Raw genomic sequence first — 22,211 nt, 5'->3', positions numbered from 1 at the left:
TTTTTGGATTGTATCTTTGGTTTTGATTCTTGACTTGTCTATGGATATTTATATCTGTAGACACCTTTTCACCTTTTCTGCACAATGGTACCTAGCTTCAAACTCACGTAATACTAATCTTTAACCTTATAGATAGAGAGGTAGGAGCAGTGATAGATGAAAGGAGAGAGAGGAGGAGCATTGATATATTATGGAGAGAGAGAAGGAGGAGCAGTGATAGATGAATGGAGAGAGAGGAGGAGTGGTGATAGATAAATGGAGAGAGAGGATGAGCAATGATATTTGAATGGAGAGAGAGGAAGAGCAGTAATATATTAATGGAGAGAGAGGGAAGAGCAGTGATATATGAATGAAGAGAGAAGAGGAGCAGTGATAGATGTATGGAGAGAGAAGAGGAGCAGTGATATATGAACTGGAGAGAGGGGAGGAGCAGTGATATATGAATGGAGAGAGAGAGGAGAAGCAGTGATAGATGAATGGAGAGAGAGGAGGAGCAGTGATAGATGAATGGAGAGAGAAGAGAAGCAATTATGGATGAATGGAGAGAGAGGAAGAGCAGGGATAGATGAATGGAGTGAGGGGAGGAGCAGTGATAGATGAATGGAGAGAGAGGAGGAGAAGGATAGATGAATGGAGAGAGAGGATGAGCAGTAATATATGAATGAAGAGAGTGAATGAGCATTGATAGATGAAGGTAGAGAGAGGAGGAGCAGTGATAGATGAATGGAGAGAGGGGAGGAGTAGTGATAGATGAATGGAGAGAGGGGAGGAGCAGTGAGAGATGAATGGATCAGAGGAAGAGCAGTGATAGATGAATGGAGAGAGAGGAGGAGCAGTGATAGATGAATGGAGAGAGAGGACAACAGTGATAGAAGAATGGAGAGAGAGGAGGAGCAGTGATAGATGAATGGAGAGAGATGAGAAGCAATTATAGATTAAAGGAGAGAGAGGAGGAGCAGGGATAGATTAATTGAGAGAGAGTGGAGGAGCAGGGATAGATTGAATGGAGAGAGAGAGGAGGAGGATCAGGGATAGATGAATGGTGAGAGAGGAAGAGGATGATAGATGAATGGAGAGAGAGGAGGAGCAGTGATAGATGAATGGAGAGAGTGGATGAGCAGTGATAGATGCATGAGATGAGAGTGGATAAGCAGTGATATATGAATGGAGAGAGAGCAGGAGCAGTGATAGATGAATAAACGGAGAAGAGGAGCAGTGATAGATGAATGGAGAGAGAGGAGGAACAGTGATAGATGAATGGAGGGAGAGGAGGAGCTGTGATAGATGAATGGAGAGAGAAGAGGAGCAGTGATAGATGAATGGAGAGAGAGGTGCGAGCAGTGATAGATGAATGGAGAGAGAGGAGGAGCCAGTGATAGATGAATGGAGAGAGAGGAGGAACAGTGTAGAAGAATGGAGAGAGAGGGAAGAGCAGTGATTGAAGAATGGAGAGAAAGGAGGAGCAGTGATGATGAATGGGAGAGAGAGGAGGAACAGTGATAGAAGAATGGAGAGAGAGGAGAGCAGTGATTGAAGAATGGAGAGAAAGGAGGAGCAGTGCTAGATGAATGGAGAGAGAGGAGGAACCGTGATATATAAATGGAGGGAGAGGAGGAGCTGTGATAGATGAATGGAGAGAGAAGAGGAGCAGTGATAGATGAATGGAGAGAGAGGAAGAGCAGTGATAGATGAATGGAGAGAGAGGAGGAGCAGTGATAGATGAATGGAGAGAGAGGAGGAGCAGTGATAGATGAATGGAGAGAGAGGACGAGCAGTGATAGATGAATGGAGAGAGAGGAGGAGCCAGTGATAGATGAATGGAGAGAGAGGAGGAACAGTGATAGAAGAATGGAGAGAGAGGAAGAGCAGTGATTGAAGAATGGAGAGAAAGGAGGAGCAGTGATAGATGAATGGAGAGAGAGGAGGAACAGTGATAGAAGAATGGAGAGAGGAGGAAGAGCAGTGATTGAAGAATGGAGAGAAAGGAGGAGCAGTGCTAGATGAATGGAGAGAGAGGAGGAACCGTGATATATAAATGGAGGGGAGAGGAGGAGCCTGTGATAGATGAATGGAGAGAGAAGAGGAGCGAGTGATAGATGAATGGAGAGAGTGGATGAGCAGTGATAGATGAATGGAGAGAGGGGAGGAGCAGGGATAGATGATAGGAGAGAGGAGGAGCAGTGATAGATGAATGGAGAGAGAGGAGGAACAGTGATAGAAGAATGGAGAGAGAGGAAGAGCAGTGATTGAAGAATGGAGAGAAAGGAGGAGCAGTGATAGATGAATGGAGAGAGAGGAGGAACAGTGATAGAAGAATGGAGAGAGAGGAAGAGCAGGGATAGATGAATGGAGAGAGAGAGGAGGAGCAGTGCTAGATGAATGGAGAGAGAGGAGGAACCGTGATATATAAATGGAGGGAGAGGAGGAGCTGTGATAGATGAATGGAGAGAGAAGAGGAGCAGTGATAGATGAATGAAGAGAGAGGAAGAGCAGTGATAGATGAATGGAGAGAGAGGAGGAGCAGGGATAGATAATAGGAGAGAGAGGAGGAGCAGTGATAGATGAATGGAGAGAGAGGAAGAGCAGTGATAGAAGAATGGAGAGAGAGGAGGAGCAGTGATAGATGAATGGAGAGAGAGGAGGAACAGTGATAGAAGAATGGAGATAGAGGGAAGAGCAGTGATTGAAGAATGGAGAGAGAGGAAGAGCAGTGATTGAAGAATGGAGAGAAAGGAGGAACAGTGATAGAAGAATGGAGAGAGAGGAAAGAGCAATGATTGAAGTATGGAGAGAAAGGAGGAGCAGTGATAGATGAATGGAGAGAGAGGAGGAAACAGTGATAGAAGAATGGAGAGAGAGGAAGAGCAGTGATTGAAGAATGGAGAGAAAGGAGGAGCAGTGATAGATGAATGGAGAGAGAGGAGGAACAGTGATAGAAGAATGGAGAGAGAGGAAGAGCAGTGATTGAAGAATGGAGAGAAAGGAGGAGCAGTGATAGATGAATGGAGAGAGAGGAAGAGCATTGATATATTAATGGAGAGAGAGAGGAGGAGCAGTGATAGATGAATGGAGAGAGAGAGGAAGAGCAGGGATAGATAAATGGAGAGAGAGGAAGAGCAGTGATTGAAGAATGAGAGAAAGGAGGAGCAGTGATAGATGAATGGAGAGAGAGGAGGAACAGTGATATATAAATGGAGGGAGAGGAGGATGCTGTGATAGATGAATGGAGAGAGAGAGAGTATTAGTGCTAGATGAATAGAGAGAGAAGAAGACCTGTGATAGATGAATGGAGACAGAGGAGGAGCAGTGATAGATGATAGAAGAGACAGAGGAGGAGCAGGGGATAGATAATAAGGCAGGATTAACGAGAAGGAATAGATGATAGGAAAAGAGAAAAAAACAGAAATAAATGATAAGAGGACAGAGGATAAACAGGGATTGGTGACAGAAAAGAGAGTAGGAGCAAGGACTGGATTATAGGAGATAAGAGAATCAGAGGTAGATGATACCAAAAAAAGATGAGGAGTAAGGATTGTTGATAGGGAGAGAGAAGAGGTTTAGGGATATACGATATGAGAGAAAAATAGTGGAGGATGCTGGGAAAATTAAAAGAGAGAGAGAAAGATCATGGATAGATGATAGGACAGAGAGGAGAACAATAATTTGATAAGAGAGAGAGGAAGAGCAGGAATTGTTGATACAAGAGGGAGGAGCAGGGACTGATGATAGGTGAGAGAGGAAGAGTAGGGATTAGTTATATGAAATGATTAGGAGCAGGTATAGATAACAGAAGAAAGAGAAGTTCACTAACAGATAATAGGAGAGAGGGTAGGAGCAAGGATAGATGATAGTAAAGAAAGGAAGAGCAGTTATAAGATAATAGGAGAGAGAGGGAGAGTAGGTATGAATGAAAGTAAAAGAGAGGAGGAGCAGGATAAATGTTAGAAGAGGAAGGAAGAACAAGGTATAAATGTTAGGAGAGGAATGAGGAGCAGGGATTGTTGATAGGAGAGAGAGGGGGTGCATGGACAGATGATAGGGCAAAGAGGAGGAGCAGGGATTAATGATAAGGAGAGAGGGGGAGCAGGATAGATTATAGGGCAGAGAGGAGAAGCAGGGATAAATGATAGTAGAGAAAGGGGGAGCAGGGATAAATTATAGGAGAGAGGGGAGGAGCAGGGATAGATTATAGGGCAGAGAGGAGGAGCAGGGATAAATGATAGGGGAGAGGGGAAGAGCATGGCTAAATGATAGGAGAGAAAGGGGGAGCATGGATAAATGATAGGAGAGAGAGGGGGAGCAGGGATAGATGATAGGGCAGAGAGGAGGAGCAGGGATAGATGATAGGAGAGAGAGGAGGAGCAGGAATAAATAATAGGAGAGAGAGGAGGAGCAGGGATAAATGATAGAAGAGAGAGGAGGAGCAGGGATAGATGATAGGGCAGAGAGGAGGAGCAGGGATTAAATGATAGGAGAGAGAGGAGGAGCAAGGATAAATCATAGGAGAGAGAGGGGAAGCAGGGATAGATGATAGAGCAGAGAGGAGAAGCAGGGATAGATAATAGGGCAGAGAGGAGAGCAGGGATAGATGATAAGAGAGGAAGGGGGAGCAGGTAATTGTTGATAGGGCAGGAAAGGAGGAGCAGGGATACATTATAAGAGAGGGAGGAGGAGCAGGGGATCAGATGATTAAGGCAGAGAGGAGGAGCAGGAACAGATAATAGGAGAGAGGGAGGACCAGAGAGAGATGATAGGGGCAGAAGGGATATATGTTAGGTAGAGAGGAGGGGGAGCAAGAGATAATGAGTAGGGCAGAGAGGAGAAGCAGGGATAATTGATAGGGCAGCAGAGGTAGGAGCAGGGATAAATGAGGAATGGAATGGATAGGGATGATAAATATGGGAAGAGTAATCATAAAGAGAATGGGGAAGCTGAGAAGACAAGGGAGAGAAGGGAGGAATTAGAGTAGGAAATGAAAGCTGAGTTGAGAAGACGAGATTGTGGACAAATGAGACATAGAGGGACATTTATATACTATGGGCTCCATTTATAAAGCTATGGAGGCCTTATGGTGCAGGACCTACGATGAGCAAGCCTACAACCAGTAATTAAGAAGCATTAGCCTTAAAGGGGACAGTAAAGTCTGCCAGATTAGCACTGTGGAACACTGGTTGGCGCTCTACAAATACCTGTTAATAATAATAATAATAATAATAATAAAGTCAAAAATTACATATTCATGATTCAGATAGAACATACACTTTTTAAACAACTTTTCAACTTACTTTGTACTCTTGGTATCCTTTGTTGAAAAGTGTACCAAAGTAGGGTTAAGAAGTACCAATACGCTTCTGGGAGCTAGATGGTGATTGGTGGCTAAACATATATGCCCTCCTTGTCATTGGCTCACTTGATATGTTCCAGCTAGCTCCCAGTAGTGCATTGCTACTCCTTGTTCAAAGGATATTAAGAGAATGAAGCAAATTTTATAACAGATGTATATTGTTCTATCTGAATGATGAAAGTTTTGAACAAGATCTTGGCTTTACGAGGCCCCCGCAGCAATCTCAAAAGTATTTTTTGAACCTTATTGTTGCCCCATGTATTAGGTTGGACAAGACAGCATTAGACCCTATTACATATTAATAAACATAAAAACAGCGATGTAATTAGAGGGTAAAATACCTCATTGTAACGTAAATCTCGTGCCCTGAATTGAGATTTGTACGAAAACACTGAAGGGGAATAAGGCCCACGAATTGTCTACAAACTATAGGTTTGTCATGGTCTAGCACATGCTCTTCAAAATGTGTGATGTTGGGTTATCTTTTAGGTTCTCTAATGGATTGGAATAGATTAAAAATTTGAAAAAAAGTTATGTGAGACACTTAACATGGAAATTCAGAGTGCACTATATGTGGGCCACTTTGTTTTGATTATTTTATCCACAAGAGAATTACTGAAATAATAATAACACCCCCAGAGTGTCTGTAGCTGAGCAGATTGTGTATCTCAGACTCAGCACTATGTGCCAGTGTGTATGCGCTAGACAGTGTGAATGCCTGGCTGAGAGACTGCTAACAGATGTACTTGTAATCTGACATAGTGGCTTATCTGACACAAAGAGTGTGAGTATGTAGCAGAGTGATAGCATGTGTCCCTGCAGAGTGTGAGTATGTAGCAGAGTGATAGCATGTGTCCCTGCAGAGTGTGAGTATGTAACAGAGTGATAGCATGTGTCCCTGCAGAGTGTGAGTATGTAACAGAGTGTATGTATCTGGCAGAGTGTGAGTGTTCGACTGAGTGTATGTATCTAACAGAGTGTGAGGTGTGTGACTGAGTGTATGTATCTAACAGAGTGTGAGTGTGTGACTGAGTGTATGTATCTAACAGAGTGTGAGTGTGTGACTGAGTGTATGTATCTAACAGAGTGTGAGTGTGTGACTGAGTGTATGTATCTGACAGAGTGTGAGTGTGTATGTATCTGACAGAGTTTGTGAGTGTGTGACTGAGTGTATGTATCTGACAGAGTGTGAATGTATGACTGTGTGTATGTATCTGACAGAGTGTGAATGTAATGACTGAGTGTATGGATCTGACGAGTGTGAAGTGTGTTACTGAGTGTTTGTATCTGACAGAGGTGTGAGTGTGTGACAGAGTATATGTATCTGACAAAGTGTGAGTGTGTGACAGAGTGTATGTATACTGACAAAGTGTGAGTGTGTGACTGAGTGTATGTATCTGACAGAGTGTGAGTGTGTGTGACTGAGTGTATGTATCTGACAGAGTGTGAATGTATGACTGTGTGTATGTATCTGATACAGTGTGAATGTATGACTGTGTGTATGTATCTGACAGAGTGTGAGTGTGTGACAGCGTGTATGTATCTGATAGAGTGTGAATGTGTGACTGAGTGTATGTATCTGACAGAGTGTGAGTGTGTGACTGAGTGTATGTATCTGACAGAGCGTGAGTGTGTGACAGAGTGTATGTATCTGACAAAGCGTGAGTGTGTGACTGAGTGTATGTATCTGACAGAGTGTGAGTGTGTAACTGAGTGTATGTATCTGACAAAGTGTAAGTGTATGTATCTGACAGAGTGTGAGTGTGTCTGACAAGACATGCACATTCGGAACTTCATATTTTTTCCCAACCAATAACAAACATGAGAAACACAAAAAGTGAGAGTTGCACACTAATAAGTAATTAGCTAGAGAACAGGTGCTTCCTAGAAAGATGCATATGAAAACAACATAGAAAAGGAAGTGGGGATTTCACAATAAGAAATTCCCAAAAGTCTAGGTAAATCCAGCACAACTGTAAAATTGAATAAAAGCGCTACAAAAAGCTTGTATGTCAAAAACAATATAAATATTTATTAACCAAATGCACAATACACACATTCACATTCATACAGTGGATCCCACACAAAGCAGTATTATAAAGTACTGGCCAACAAAGTTATTATCTGGTGCACCAGGGGAAATAGGACCAAAACCAGTCCGTTTAAAACTTGCAGATATTTGTAATCCAATAAGTGCAGCGTTAATGCAAGAATTGGATGCAGTTATACAGTCCCCGGTGTATAAAGACCCAGTTACATCAGACTTGAACCCCCAGTAGTTACTGAGTCGATTGGTGCTTAAAAGGCATAGCATAGGAGGAGCAATAGAAACACGCGTCTTTTATTCACAGGTGCTGTATTCTTTTAAGACAGTAATATTCGGTGTACAGATGCGTATAACATATTCCTACCTGTATTCGTTCACAGCGCGGGTCGCTCCTCCTAGCTGCCTTGTTCATGAGTGTCCAGACATCAGGGGGTAAGTCACGATGAGCAGGGGATATCTGCTTGTAAGGGCTGCCAAGCACGACGAGTCCAAAACGTCTCGTTTCGCTCCTTCAGTCAGTGCTGCATGGAGCTTCTTCCAGGTGGCTAACGACACCTTGATCTACCAGCCTTTTATTGGATACCGGTTTCCCAGATCTTTTCAATTTGATGAAATTTTATGTCAATCACAATTAGCCGCTGTTGCAATGTCTTTGCAATTGTTACTTTTAAATACAGCTAAATTCAGGGCTTTCTCAAGTAACCAAGGTGAGGAATTCAATAGCAGAGTTGATTATATACAATTAAATGATTCAAATACTCACTCACCACACACATCGGCAACAAATCATATATACAAAATAAGCTAAAAAACAATTTCATTTCAATACACCATTGTGCAATATTTAAAAGACAATACTTAATTATAATGTTATGTGTGTTCAAATTATTCTAACAGCAAATATGCGCATTTTAGCTCATCATAGTAGTATATATTTACAATTTTTGATTTATTTTGTTACTTTTGAGATCCCATAGTCTCTACATATATCGAAATAAATGAAGATGTGCAGACAAAGTAAGGTATAAGGAATTAGCCTAAAAAGGAAGCCAAATTCCCAATTTTTCATTTAAGCCATTGGGAGATAGGGGTTTTAGTTTTGTACATCCATCTTGTTTCTTTTTGTAAAAGAATTTTATCAATGTCCCCCCCCGCGCTATAGCTCAGTTTGACTGATTCTATTCCAATGAAGTGGAGTTCAACCAATTTTTGATTTGTGAAATTTGAGCAAAATAACAACATGACACAGAAACTTAGGGTGAAAAGGCGCGCAGCCCGCATTTATTGAAATACAACATAACTTTAATTTCAACCTCATAAAAAAAATCACAAACCCCCATGGGTGCAGCCTGCCAACTCTTCTCACGCTGCCTTCCCAGGCTATTGCCAAGCACGTCCCCCAAGCCTCTTCATCTCTCCCACCATTTTAAGGAAGGTTCCATTTGAACTTATAAAACTCCTCATAAGCCCACACCCGCCACACGCTGCGACAACCTCATATCAACTTCCAGGGAGGGAGCTTCTTTCCCGTTCTAACTAAAACTTATCCCCAGCTTCTGCTGGCCCCCACCCACTTAATTGCTCCTAACACCTCCCACCTTACCCACTAACTTCTGCCTAGCAACACGTACTGCCCAGTCGTTGCTGTCACTAACCCCTCCAGTCCCAGTTTCTCTCCTTATGGGGTTCTATTAAGGTGAAAAGGCTGCAGCCCACATTTATTGAAATACAAAAATAACGTTAATTTCAACCCTCATAAGAAATCACAAACCCCCATGGGTGCAGCCTCCCAACTCTTCTCACGTGCCTTCCCCAGGCTATTGCCAGACACGCCCCCAAGCCATCTCATCTCTCCCCCATTTTTAAAGGAGGTCCCCATTTGAACTTTTAAACGCCTCATAAGGCCACACGTGCCACAGCCTGGCCTATGGCCCGGGCACCACCCCATATGGGCTAAGGCCTTTTGCACCCCCTCTCCTCAAAATTCTAATTGAATAAATGGAGCCCTACCCTCATTGAGGTGCACCCCATCTTTTAGGAAGAGAAACACCTACTCGACTCCCCCTCAAATTCCACATGACGTATCCCCACCCCCACCCAGGTTGGGCAACAAAAGCAGACATTGTTCTATTAACCTTCTCTTTTAGAGTTTTCCCAGCCTTCTAACATCCCAGACTGATCTCCAACTCAATCTGGTCTCAATCTCTGACCCACACAATAACCACTTTGGGGAACAATTCCTTCAGGCGCCGTAACCGCTCTTCATGTAGTCCACTAACTCTTTCTGCCCCATAAACTCAAGGTCGTTCTCCCCCCAGCATGAATGACCAAGATGTCAGGGGTCCTATAAAGCCTTGCATACTCACTCACCAATCCCCACCACCTGATCCCACTTTAGCCCCTGGACCCAAAACCACTTTACTACCACCCTATCAACCGGAAAACTCAGCTGGACCCCTGCATCCTTCACTGCTGCCGCCTTTCTGGCCCAATACACATAGGATGATCCACTATCCAACAATTTAAAAGGACCTAAGGAAACACAGAAACATTACTCTCAAATCGGGCCTCACATATCTCTTATAACATCCCGATTTCCATCTCCCTACATTCATCACCACCTTCCCCCCCCCCTCACTCAACCCCAAGTCATGAGCTACAGTCGCTGCACCAATACGGAATGGCTCCCAAAGATCCTGGGATCCACCCCACCCACCTCCAGCACTCGCTTGAGCACGCGCCTCCAAACTGATATTTAGACAACCACACTTCCATCCTCATGCATCAGAATAGGACCTTTCCCCCACTGGCCTTCCTCCCTAACATACCCCTGCACTGACACCATGGGACAACATTCCCCCCCAATCGCAAACAGCCAAATCCAACATCCCTTACACTTTTGATCAGTCTTTGACTTTCAAAAGCCAAATCAACACCCCCTCCGTCTCACTCACCCATCACCTCTTTCATCCAAACACCCCCCATATCTTTTTTACTCGCCCCAAACTAACTCTAAGACCCTAAAGGCTTCGAAAAAAGCCCAACACATAGGCTACTCTAAACAACAGGAATTTGAAATCTGTCGCACAAACACTGGGCCAGGCCTTCCACCACCCTCTTCAGTAAAGAGAACACCAACGGACATCTCCTAATCTCTTCCCCTTTACGCCTACAAATTACCCGTACTGCCAACTTGGCCACAAAGTCTTTTGTCAAGCTCCCCCATCCCAAGATCTGAAACAGAAAGGCTAACGCCGCCACCCGCCTTTTTACCATAGCCTTCGATACCCTCACTCTAACCCACGTCCTTAATCCATTCCACTAGACAGGACACCCTCCTGTCATCCGACAATCCTATCCCTTTGTCCCCCATAAACTAAAACACACTGAACCCAAACTGGTGCATAAGACCTACACATGCTACGGGCTAAGGCCCCCCTTTGCAAGCCTCAATCCCCCCTAGAAAATTCAACTGCCATAACTCCCCAGGGCATTCCATTCCTTCCCGCATCGGAGTCACCTCCCAAAACCTCTTCCACTGCAAACGGGAAAGAGAGTCAGCAAATATGTTCAACCTTCACGGCACATGGACCGCCTGAATAAGGACATTACCCCTCAAGCACTCCAACACAAACACCCGAAGGAGCCGGATCACCGGCACAGACTTTGCCGTCAACTTATTGATTGCAAACACCACCCCCAGGTTGTCTGAGTGAAAAATCACCTTACGGTTCCCCAAAAATTATTTCCACACCATGACAACCACCACCAATGGGAACAATTCCAGGAACACCAGGTTCCTGGTTAAACCCCCACTCTCCACACCTCCGGCCACATACCCACACACCATTTTCCATTCAAGTACACCCCAAAACCATGGGTCCCAGAAGCATCCGTGTACAAATGCAGCTCTGTATCCAACTGTGCCACCTCTTGTACCATAGACTTCCCATTGGGCCCAACGTTGCCAAACACTCTACCAACTGGAATTACCCTGCATGCGAAGTTCAGCTTACCCAGGAGAGATTGCAACTCTCTTAGGGTTACCTTCCCCTTCTTTACCACCCTAGCAATGACTATTCTCAAATCCTCCACCTTCTCCCTGGGCAAGCTGTACTCCATGCGCACCGTGTCAATCTGGATCCCCAGAAAGCTCAGCACCTTAACAGGACCCTCTGTCTTCTCCGCCACCACAGGGATACCAAAAAGTCCGCCACCTCTAGGAATATGTTCAACAAGTGCTCGCAGTCCCCTGAATCCGCCGACCCGACAAACAAGAAATCGTCCAAGTAGTGGACTAGCGAGGACCTCAAAATACGCGCACTAAATAGAACACCCCATGGGCAAACACAAGTCCACGAAGAACTCCCCTTGAAAATGGCATCACAAAAGGTGATGACACGTTGAGTGCACTGGTAACATCCGAAAGGCAGCCTCCACATCCACCTTCGCCAACCAGGCTCCCTGGCCTGCCTTCCGAACCACGCGTACCGCCTCATCAAAAAAGGCGTACCGCACAGCCGCCAAGGATGGATCAATCCCATCATTAACCAACAACCCTTTTGGATACGAAAGGTGGTAAATCATCCTGTACTGCCCCAGCAACTTCTTTGGGACCACCCCCAAGGGTGAAACCCGCAAACCTGGCAACGGCAGGTCCCGAAAGGGGCCTGCCATCCTTCCCAGAGCCACTACCTTCTCCAACTTGGCTTTGACCACCTGTGGAAATTCCATTGCCAATCTCAAATTACCCTCAAATTACCCCATGCTCCCCGTTCCCTCAAAAGGATTAAGGAAACCTGAGCTAAACCCAGTAAGCAACAGCTCCGCATCCTCCCCTTTTCCTCTTCTCTTAGCGTACTGCCTTAGCCAAGGCAGCATCTCTCTTACCCTCACCGGGGTCCACGCTCGCAACAACACCGTTGCTCCCTTTTCCGGTCCCCTTGTTTTGTTTGAAACATTTTGCTCCCGAATGAGTTCCTCCGCACACGGAGCACTCATGCTTATACTTACATGTTGCTCCAAATCGGCATGCACCCTCGTTAAATTGGAAGCATAAGCCTTTTTTAATGGCCACTGTTGTTGCTCTGACTCCTCCACTCACGCCTCCCCCAACTCCAGTGCCCCGAAAGGACTGGTCCCTCAATGGCGTCATGAGCTCCAGCCAGACTCCCATCTCGCGGTCATCCCATCTCATCTCCGGAGGAACTGCCATCCTCTGCCTAAACTGTTCGTCAAAGTGCCACCACGCTAGACCCCCATAAGTTCGGTGAGCTCCCAAAATCTCATCCAGGTAGCAAGACATTGCCAAACAATTCTCTGGAAACTTCTCTCCCACCATACTGGCCCTAGACCAATTGGCAAAAGTCTTCGGCAATTTCTGCTATCTCTTCTTCCTCTCCTCCTCCTCCTTCTTTCCCTGTTCCACCTTTGGATCCTACTTCACCTCTATAACTTGGTCCAGCGGGAGCAAGGAAAACAATTCCACAAACTCCCGCTTCCAAATTTTTTCTTTGATCTCCTAACTCAGATGAATCCCCAATGGGCCAACTGAACATAAACAAGGCCTTCTCAATGCTTGATCTGCCACCTTTAAGACTTCCCCCGCCGGCGCCACGGTCATCGTCCCTTTTTCCTTCTTACCCTCCAATGTCACAACCAGCTCCTTCAATCCTCTCAACACCATGCCATGCACACCCTCATTTCACAAACACACCCCCTCTCCTACAGGGGTCCCCACCTTCTCACCTGTGGGCCTCATCTCCAGCACCTCTGTCCTACACTGCCCGCTCATAGTCTGCCTCTCCCCATGTCTTCGTTCACTGTGTGCATACAAATTTTCCCTTCTTTGTCTTTTCTGAGCTGTAGTCTCAAGTCTACCCCATGTAGGTGACGTATACCCCTCCAGCTCCCCACTGCGCCCCTGAGGCATCCGGGAACAGTCCCTACATTGTGACATCATGGACCCGGCTCCTATCTCTCCTAACTTGTCTTTCTGAAGCATGAGCAGCCCTCTGGGAAGTAGAGGAGAAGTAGTAAGCCTATCACCCCCAACTACACCCCTCTCCCCGCTTACCCCAATCCTCCCCTCCCTTACTCCCCTATGGTCCCTTAACTCCTCTATCCCCTTACTCTCCCCTTTTTTCTGGCACCAGGGAACAAAGCAGCTGCATAACAGAAGCCAAATCTCCTACCTGTGCCGTATTCTCCTGCTCCCTTGTTCCCTCCACTGCAGGCTCCTCACCCAAAGTCGCTGTACGACTCCTCCACCCACAGCGCATCCTCCTCCAGATCCTGAAGTGTAGAATGCGCCAGTGGCAACCCCTGCTGAACTTCAGGGACGCCGTACACATCCTCCGGATCTGAAAATAAAATGCAAGACAAGTCACCCCCCTGCGTCCCAGCATACCCCCTCACCCTCATTACCCCTTCCCCCCCAGCCACTGCCTGTCTCACCGGCACCTCACCTCTCTGCCCCCCACTGCCCCTCAACCTTGCTCTCCCCCCCCTCACCCCTGCCCGTCTAACCCCCTGCACCATCTCTTCCAGAACAACCACCAATCCGGCCCTGCTCACCTCACAGCCTTCCTGGTCCTCTCCTGTAACCCCAATCACCTCCACTTCTCTATCTCCCCCCATGCCAATTATCCCACTGTGCTCACCCCTTCCTACCGCATTGCCCCATCTTGCTCCACCTCCGGTCCCACCCGGTTAACCTTCTGGCCCAAAATGTCTAACGACACCCCCCTCCATTCCCCTATCACAACTCCTGTCACTTCTCCTCTGCTCCAATGCTTCCTGGCCTCTGCTCCGCCGTGCGGCCTCCTGTTCCCTGCCGCTCTCAGTACGCAACATCCCAGCACTGACGTCACCGCTCCTGACAGCCTTCCTCTTTTGCCTCCCTCTGCCGGCCTCCTTCTCCCTCATGGGAGACACCGCTAGGCCTCCGGCGCTCCGCTTCCTCCCTCCAGATGCTTGACCGCTCCTTGCTCCTACCCCCACAGGATCCCTCCTCTGCTGGCTCTCCACCGGTCCTGCAGACCCCGAGGGCTCTCCCCCCCCGCCGTTCTACCTCCCGCAATGCTATCCACCTCTGCTCCATCAGCCAGCCGTTGCCTGTACCCAGGTGAACCCCTCCTTTCGACCAGGCCCTGAATCAGGGCCAACAAAGCATGCACATCAGCCATCCCTGCTACTAGCTTCTTTCCCGCTCTAACTAAAACTGATCCCATCTTCCGCTGGCCCCACCCACTTAACTGCTCCCTAACACCTCCCACCTTACCCACCAACTTCTGCCTAGCAACACCTGCTGCCCAGTCCTCCGTTGCTGTCACTAACCCCTCCAGTCCATTTCTCTCCTTATGGGGTTCTATGAGTGTGAGTGTGTGACTGAGGAATTAGAGTGGGAAATTAAAGGTGAGTTGAGAAGAGGAGATTGTGGACAAATGAGACATAGAGGGACATTTATATACTATGGGCCCCATTTATAAAGCTGTGGAGGCCTTGTGGTGTAGGACTACATGAGCAAGCTTACAACCAATAATTAAGAAGCATTAGCCTTAAAGGGACAGTAAAGTCAAAATGGCATATTCATGATTCAGATAGAACATATAATTTTAATACAGTGGTTAGCCTTGTTGTCTGCTTACTAAAGCCCTGATTGGTTCCTCTATATAAGGCAAATGGTGGGTGGAGTTTGACTATTGAAAAATAAGACTTGGCGTTTATGTTATTTTATAGCAACACAACAGAAATCTCTTGTAATTACAAGATACTTACTGTGCCTTTAACTGAAATTTAGAATTTTTCTATGAAAAAGCAGCAGTTAATATTAAAATGAAAACTCACAGGAAGTGCATTATGGGTACATCTGGGTCCTGTGACTCTAATGCAGGGGTTTTCAAACCAGTCCTCAGACCTCCCTAAAAGGCCAGATTTTCAGGATTACCTTGGGTGAGTACGTACAAAAGAAAAACCCAAACAGTTCGGCCGAAAGCCACACCTGGCTCAGAACTATGATGTTAGGGCCCAAGTTATACACAGTCAATCCTCATTGATACTTCCATCGATATCAGAAGAAAAGAGAAAATGCGGAGTAACTCACCACACCAGTTCGAGACAAATGCTAAGCCACCAGCGCTGCCGATATCCTACAGCTACTCCTGTGCCGCACACGAAGACACCAGCTTCAAATCACGCGGCTCACAGGGTTTACGCTGAATGGCTCATCGGAAGGTGTGGGTTATGATGTACTCGGCAATCCACCAATCGTATGGGTTCTTTTCCGGGAAAGAAACTGCCGCTCAGGTCCGCTTCAAAACAGGGTAACAGCTGATGAGTCGGATGACGCTGGAATAGGAAATGCATAGAAAGAGATTCCGACATCCATCAATTCTTTAAAAGTGAAGAATCTTTATTTGGAAATCTTTAAAACAGGAACACAGCAAACATTTGGTCAAGTAGACCTAGGCGCAGCACGCAGGCATACGCGTTTCGGAAGTAGATTCCGTAGTCACAGCCTATGTGCTAACCCCCACATCTAGTTTAAAAACCTTATAGGCAAATATAATAGGTTAAAAACAAACCAACGCCCTTGTGTAACTGACCAATGGTATAATATTAACAATTAAGAAGTTCATACCTGTTCTCTTAAGGAGCAAAATAATAGCACTACCCTCACATTTAACCCTTGATGAAATGTGACAAAAGAAAGAAAATTAACACACCTTGGGTGAGAGCAGGTTAATAACTATCGGCTAGATTACAAGTTTTGCGTTATGAGCGGCTCGGTGCTAACTTGCAATTTATTTTCACCGCTCACCTCCCTATAGCGCTGCTATTACAGGTTTACAAAAACCCGGCGTTAGCAGGCAATATGTCAGCGTTGAGCAAAATTGAACTCCATACCTCACTCAAATACCAGCGCTGCTTTGAGCTGTTTTTACATGCTCGTGCACAATTTCCCCATAGACATCAATGGGGAGAGCCGGCTAAAAAAAGCCTAACACCTGCAATAAAGGAGCGTAAAACTCCGTAACACAGCCCCATTGATTCCTATGGGGAAAGAAACCCTAAAAAAACCTTACACTAACCCCCGAAGATCCTCTCAACGAAGAGAACTTCTGCCCGCTTGGATGAAGACTTCTCCCGGCTTCGTTGAGGATGGATGTCCGGTCTTCAAAAACTGTAAGTGGATCTTCGGGGGTTAGTGTTAGTTTTTTTTAAGGGTTTATTGGGTGGGTTTTATTTTTAGCTTAGGGTTTGGGCTGAAAAAGAGCTAAATGCCCTTTTAAGGGCAATGTCCATACAAATGCCCTTTTCAGGGCAATGGGGAGCTTAGGTTTTTTTAGATAGGATTTTATTTTTCTTACTGTTGGGGGTTGTTTGTATTTTTTTTTACAGGTAAAAGAGCTGATTTCTTTGGGGCAATGCCCCGCAAAAGGCCCTTTTAAGGGCTATTGGCAGTTTAGTTTAGGCTAGGGTTTTTTCTTATTGGGGGGGGGGGGGGGCTTTTTTATTTTGATAGGGCTATTAGATTAGGTGTAATTAGTTTAAATATTTGATAACTTCTTTTTTATTTTGTGTAATTTAGTGTTTATTATTTTTTGTAATTTAGTTAATTGTATTTAATTCATGTAATTGATTTAATTTTGTGTAATGTTAGGTGTTAGTGTAACTTAGTGGCAGCGATTTTGGGGGCAGCAGATTAGGGGTTAATAACAGTAATGTAGGTTGTGGCAATGTTAGGGACAGCAGATTAGAGGTTAATAATATTAACTAGTGTTTGCGATGCGGGAGTACGGCAGCTTAGGGGTTAATATGTTTATTATAGTGGCGGCGATATCGGGAGCAGCAGATTAGGGGTTAATAATTTTATTTTAGTGTTTGCGATGCGGGAGGGCCTCGCTTTAGGGGTTAATAGGTAGTTTATGGGTGTTAGTGTACTTTTTAGCACTTTAGTTATGAGTTTTATGTTACGGCTTTGTAGCGTAAAACTCATAACTACTGACTTTCAGTTTACGGTACGGATCCTAACGGTATAGGCTGTACCGCTCACTATTTGGCCGGACAGGCAAACTCGTAATACCGGCGCTATGGAAGTCCCATTGAAAAAGGACTTTTTGAAAGCTGCGGTAGTTACATTGTGTTACGGCCAAAAAATTGCGCGGGACAGATATACCTGCAAGACTCGTAATACCAGCGGTAGTGAAAAAGCATCGTTATGAAGCTTTTTCACTCATAATGCAAAACTCGTAATCTAGCCATAAGTTTACTATCAGCTGATTATTGCACATGTGCTGCAATTTGGATATCCTGAAAATCTGACCTGTTAGGTTGAGGACAGTTTTAAAACCCCTGCTCTAATGCTTATAAGAATAACCCACAAGAAAAAGTTGGTTTCTTCAGCATAGTAATATCTATTTAAAAAAAAAAAAAAAAAAAAAAAATGCATAGTACATTTTGAAACATTTTCTTTTAGATGGAATAGAACACATTTTTTAGTTGGGAGCTCAGGTACAGCAATACGCATATCTGAATATTTTAGGTATAAATACTTAGATCACATGTAATGAATCACAAGCACCCCGCCTTGTTGGTATGGCCCATTCAGTGCTGCCTCTGGCATATTACCAAATCTGGCACTCACACTCTCAAAAATAAATATTTCATATCTGTGACCTAGAATGATTGTGCCAATATGACTTAATTCATGTCCCATTAAGCTGCAATAGTGTCTGGTGAATGTCTCCTGTAAATTAAAATGAATATTACACATCTAAATGCAGTTACAGTACAAGGTAAAGGCAGACGCTGTACTAAAGTGTTTTTAGTGTGTCATATCAAATGATACAGTGGCTGAATATGAACCCAGCCAGCTTATCCCACTAGAGATAAAGTAGCAATTTTATTAAGCTCTGTTATAGAATCTGTGTGCCGTATACCCTACTGTGTATTCAGTAGAAGGCAGTTTTCTTCTGTGTTAATGGAACACATTTTTTCTGGTCACAGTTTCTCTAAAATACGCGTCCCAGGGCCAGAGTATCTAAGATTTGTCAGATCAAACATGAAAACCTTCCTGACAGTCACAGGGGCTCTCCTTAGTGATATTCTGTAAAAGTGGAGTGCCCTTACAAAGAAAGTATTGGAGCTTGTTGGAAAAATACTTTTTATGAAGAGAGTGAAGTTAGTCAGTGCCCACTTTAAAAAATAAATCCCGCAGCCAATACTAATGATATTACTCTGCTTTCAGCATACAGTATATTACAAACATCTCATATGTTTTTATATAAGGGTAATAAGTGTTCTGTGTATTCTGCAAGGAGAATATATTTTGAGAATACACCAGACCTATTAGAGAACTTTTAAGCTACACCCATGGAACACCCATTTTCAGCCAACTAGCAGAGATGGAAAAACTCATTTAACAATAAGGAAAACAATAGGCTTTGAATTTTATATTACAAGTGCAAATTTCACAGTATTTATACTCCTGCTGTGTAGTTTTATTACAAACTCTTTGTGTAATAAATATTTTTTTCCCTGTGTAATTTCAATACAAATTTTTATTTTTAAAATACTTTTTTAAATTACATTTTTTGTTTGCTCTTTAGTAATGTATACATTGCCTTCATATACCGTACTTAAATACTGAGAACGGCCTGACTTTAGGTAATTCCAATAGGGGCTTCATGGTACAGGGGAGCAGGGTTGGTTCTAGAGTTAGTGAAGACTTAGTCTGCTCTTATGTTCAATTTGTAATACCAATTAAACATTTTCCTGCACTGTTTACATGTTGTGTGGACATTTTATCTCTTTTTTTATATACTAATTCATGTTTTGCACTAAATTTCTCAATAATGATGAGGAGAGATTGAAAAAGATATGAAAGAGATTGTGAAGAGAGAGGCTAAGAGGAGAGAGACTGTGAAGAAAGTGTAGACAATTGATAAGAGAGAAAGTAAAGGAGATATAAGAGAGAAGGGAAGAGTGCAGAGAGAAAAGAGAGAGAGAGAGAGAGAGAGAGAGAGAAGACAAAGTGGATAGAGAAGGGGGAGAGAGAGAGAGATAGAGAAGAGAGCGTGGAAAGAGAAGAGAGAGAGAAGACAAAGTGGATAGAGAAGGGAGGGATAGAGAAGGGAGAGAGAGAGAGAGAGAGAGAGAGAGAGAAGAGAGAGAGAGAGAGAGAGAGAGAGAGAGAAAGATTTATATAGAGAAGAGGGAGTGGAAAGAGAAGTGAGAGACAACACAATGTGGATAGAGAGAGAAGACAATGTGGATAGAGAAGGGAGAGAGGAGACAAAGTGGATAGAGAAGAGAGAGAGAAAGATGACAGAGTAGATAGAGAACAGCGAGAGAAAGAGACAGACCGTGAAGAGAGGGTAGGGCAAAAAAGAGAAAAGAGAGAGAAGGGAAAGAGTAGGACAATTGATAAGAGAGAAAGTGAAGGAGATATAAGAGAGAAGGGAAGAGTGGAGAGAGAAGAGAGAAAAGACAAAGTGGATAGGGAAGGGAGAGAGAAAGCGAAGAGAGAAAGGAAAGAGTGAAAATAAAGCGAGAGAGAAGACAAAGTAGATAGAGAAGGGAGAGAGAGAAGAGAGAGTGGATAGGGAAGGGAGAAGAGAGAGTGTATAGGGAAGGGAGAAGAGAGAGTGGAAACAAGTGAGAGAGAAGACAATGTGGATAGAGAAGGGAGAGAGAGAGAGAGAAGAGAGAGGGAGAGAGAAGAGAGAGTGGAAAGAGAAGTGAGAGAGAAGGCAATGTGGATAGAGAAGGGAGAGAGAGAGATAGGGGGGAGAGAAGATAGAGTGGAAAGAGAAGTGAGAGAGAAGACAATGTGGATAGAGAAGGGAGGGAGAGAGAGAGAGAGAGAGAGAGAGAGAGAGAGAGAGAGAAGAGAGTGGGAGAGAGAAGAGAGAGTGGAAAGAGAAGTGAGAGAGAAGACAATGTGGATAGAGAAGAGAGAGAGAAGAGAGAGGGAGACAGAATAGAGAGTGGAAAGAGAAGTGAGAGAGAAGGCAATGTGGATAGAGAAGGGAGAGAGAGAGAGAGAGAAGAGAGAGGGAGAGAGAAGAAAAAGAAGTGAGAGAGAAGGCAATGTGGAAAGAGAAGGGAGAGAGAGAGAGAGAAGAGAGAGGGAGAGAGAGAAGAAGAAGAAGTGAGAGAGAAGGCAATGTGGATAGAGAAGGGAGAGAGAGAGAGAGAAGAGAGAGGGAGAGAGAAGAAAAAGAAGTGAGAGAAGGCAATGTGGAAAGAGAAGGGAGAGAGAAAAGACAGAGTGGATAGAGAACAGAGAGAGAAAGAGAGAGACTGTGAACAGAGGGTAGGATAAAAAGAGAAGAGAGAGAAGAGAAAGAGAAGTCGACAAGTGAAAAGAGAAAAAGTGAAGGAGAAATAAGAGAGATAATAAGTCTCCTATTTTGCCTAACATTTACAGAATCTCATTAGCCCAGAAACCTTTAGATAATTGGCTCCTCCGGGTGGTAATCTGCATTTTATGAACAACCAGTACATTCATTTACAGATTTTTTTGTTTATACTTCCCCTTGTTAATGAGTTTAAAGGGACACAAAACTCAAATATTTTATTTTGTGATTCAGAGAATACAATTTAAAAAAAAATAATGTTGCATTAATACCATAATAGGACCCTGATATAAAATAGATCAATACAGAAGGATATTGCTGATTTATTTATTGAGTGATAGTATAACAGAAAGACATATAAATAATAGCTAAAGTATTGCACGCATGATTGTTTTTAATATACACACTTTTTAATTATTTTTTTTCTAATAAGGTTTTACTTTTTGAGAAATATGACAACCACACATAACACCAGTGAAAGATTAAATAATGATTATATATTATCTCTTTTTTCAGTGTCTTCAACTGAAAGTGTAAATATTGTCTATTGATACAAAGCACCAATAATCCACCAGCAATTATAAAAAAGGGTCAAAGCTAAGTGTCAGTATCCCTATGTTATTAGTAGTGCAATCAAACCTGCACAACAAAAAAGGATTTCTAAATAGTCATTATCTTATATTTTGTTAAAGCTTAAAGGTACGAGTAGACTGTTGAAATCTTTGACTACGGGAGCGCGTGGCTTTTACTGCAATTAATGTAGATAACTTTAAAATAACTTAGATATAATTTAAAGGGACATGAAACCACATTACAATGAATAACTCATTTATCTCACACTTTTCAAAAGCATTTGTTGCCAAAAAAACTCTCCCTATATCTTGTATTGGAGACAATCAATAAGAAAACCACGCCTCTTGCAGCTTTTTGAAAGGATTTTAAGAGCTTCTCAGATTCATCACCTTGGCCATACATACAACACTACACAAACTCACACAGACACACAATCATACACATGCTACACATATACCCACACTCACAGACAGACAGAAACACAATCATACACATGCTACGCATACATACACTCACAATCCTACACACACTCACACGGACACATCATACACATGCTATACATAGACACACAATCATAAACATGCTACACATATACACACACACACAATCATACACACACAATCATACACACAGACACCAATTGTACATATACACTCACTCACACAGACACACAATCCATACACATGCTACACATACATACACACATACAAACAGACAACAATTTCACATACACATCAACACAATGCACACAAACACACAATGCACAGTGCACACACACAAACAATACACACCATGCATACACACCATGCACACACAGACATAGACAAATACATACACACAATACACACACACACACACACACACACATACACACATGCACAGA

At 43.8% G+C, this 22,211-nt stretch overlaps 1 protein-coding gene across 1 annotated transcript in view; it reads right to left on the bottom strand.

Moving 5' to 3' along the window:
* Positions 1 to 12,739: 12,739 nt before the first annotated feature.
* LOC128647588 (T-complex protein 1 subunit eta) overlaps positions 12,740 to 22,211 on the bottom strand; it is a 66,062-nt gene continuing 56,590 nt past the window's right edge. The window contains exons 13-14 of the mRNA XM_053700342.1: positions 13,636 to 13,753; positions 12,740 to 12,941 (exon numbers count right to left, since the gene is read on the bottom strand). Coding sequence (XP_053556317.1) covers positions 12,740 to 12,941; positions 13,636 to 13,753 — 320 coding nt within the window. The remainder of the gene's footprint in view (positions 12,942 to 13,635; positions 13,754 to 22,211) is intronic.

The sequence above is a fragment of the Bombina bombina genome, chromosome 2 (assembly GCF_027579735.1).
Source record: "Bombina bombina isolate aBomBom1 chromosome 2, aBomBom1.pri, whole genome shotgun sequence".
In the NCBI taxonomy this organism is placed as follows: domain Eukaryota; kingdom Metazoa; phylum Chordata; class Amphibia; order Anura; family Bombinatoridae; genus Bombina; species Bombina bombina.
Note: the sequence above shows the minus strand (reverse complement) of the source record. Positions and strands in the feature narration are given on the sequence as shown.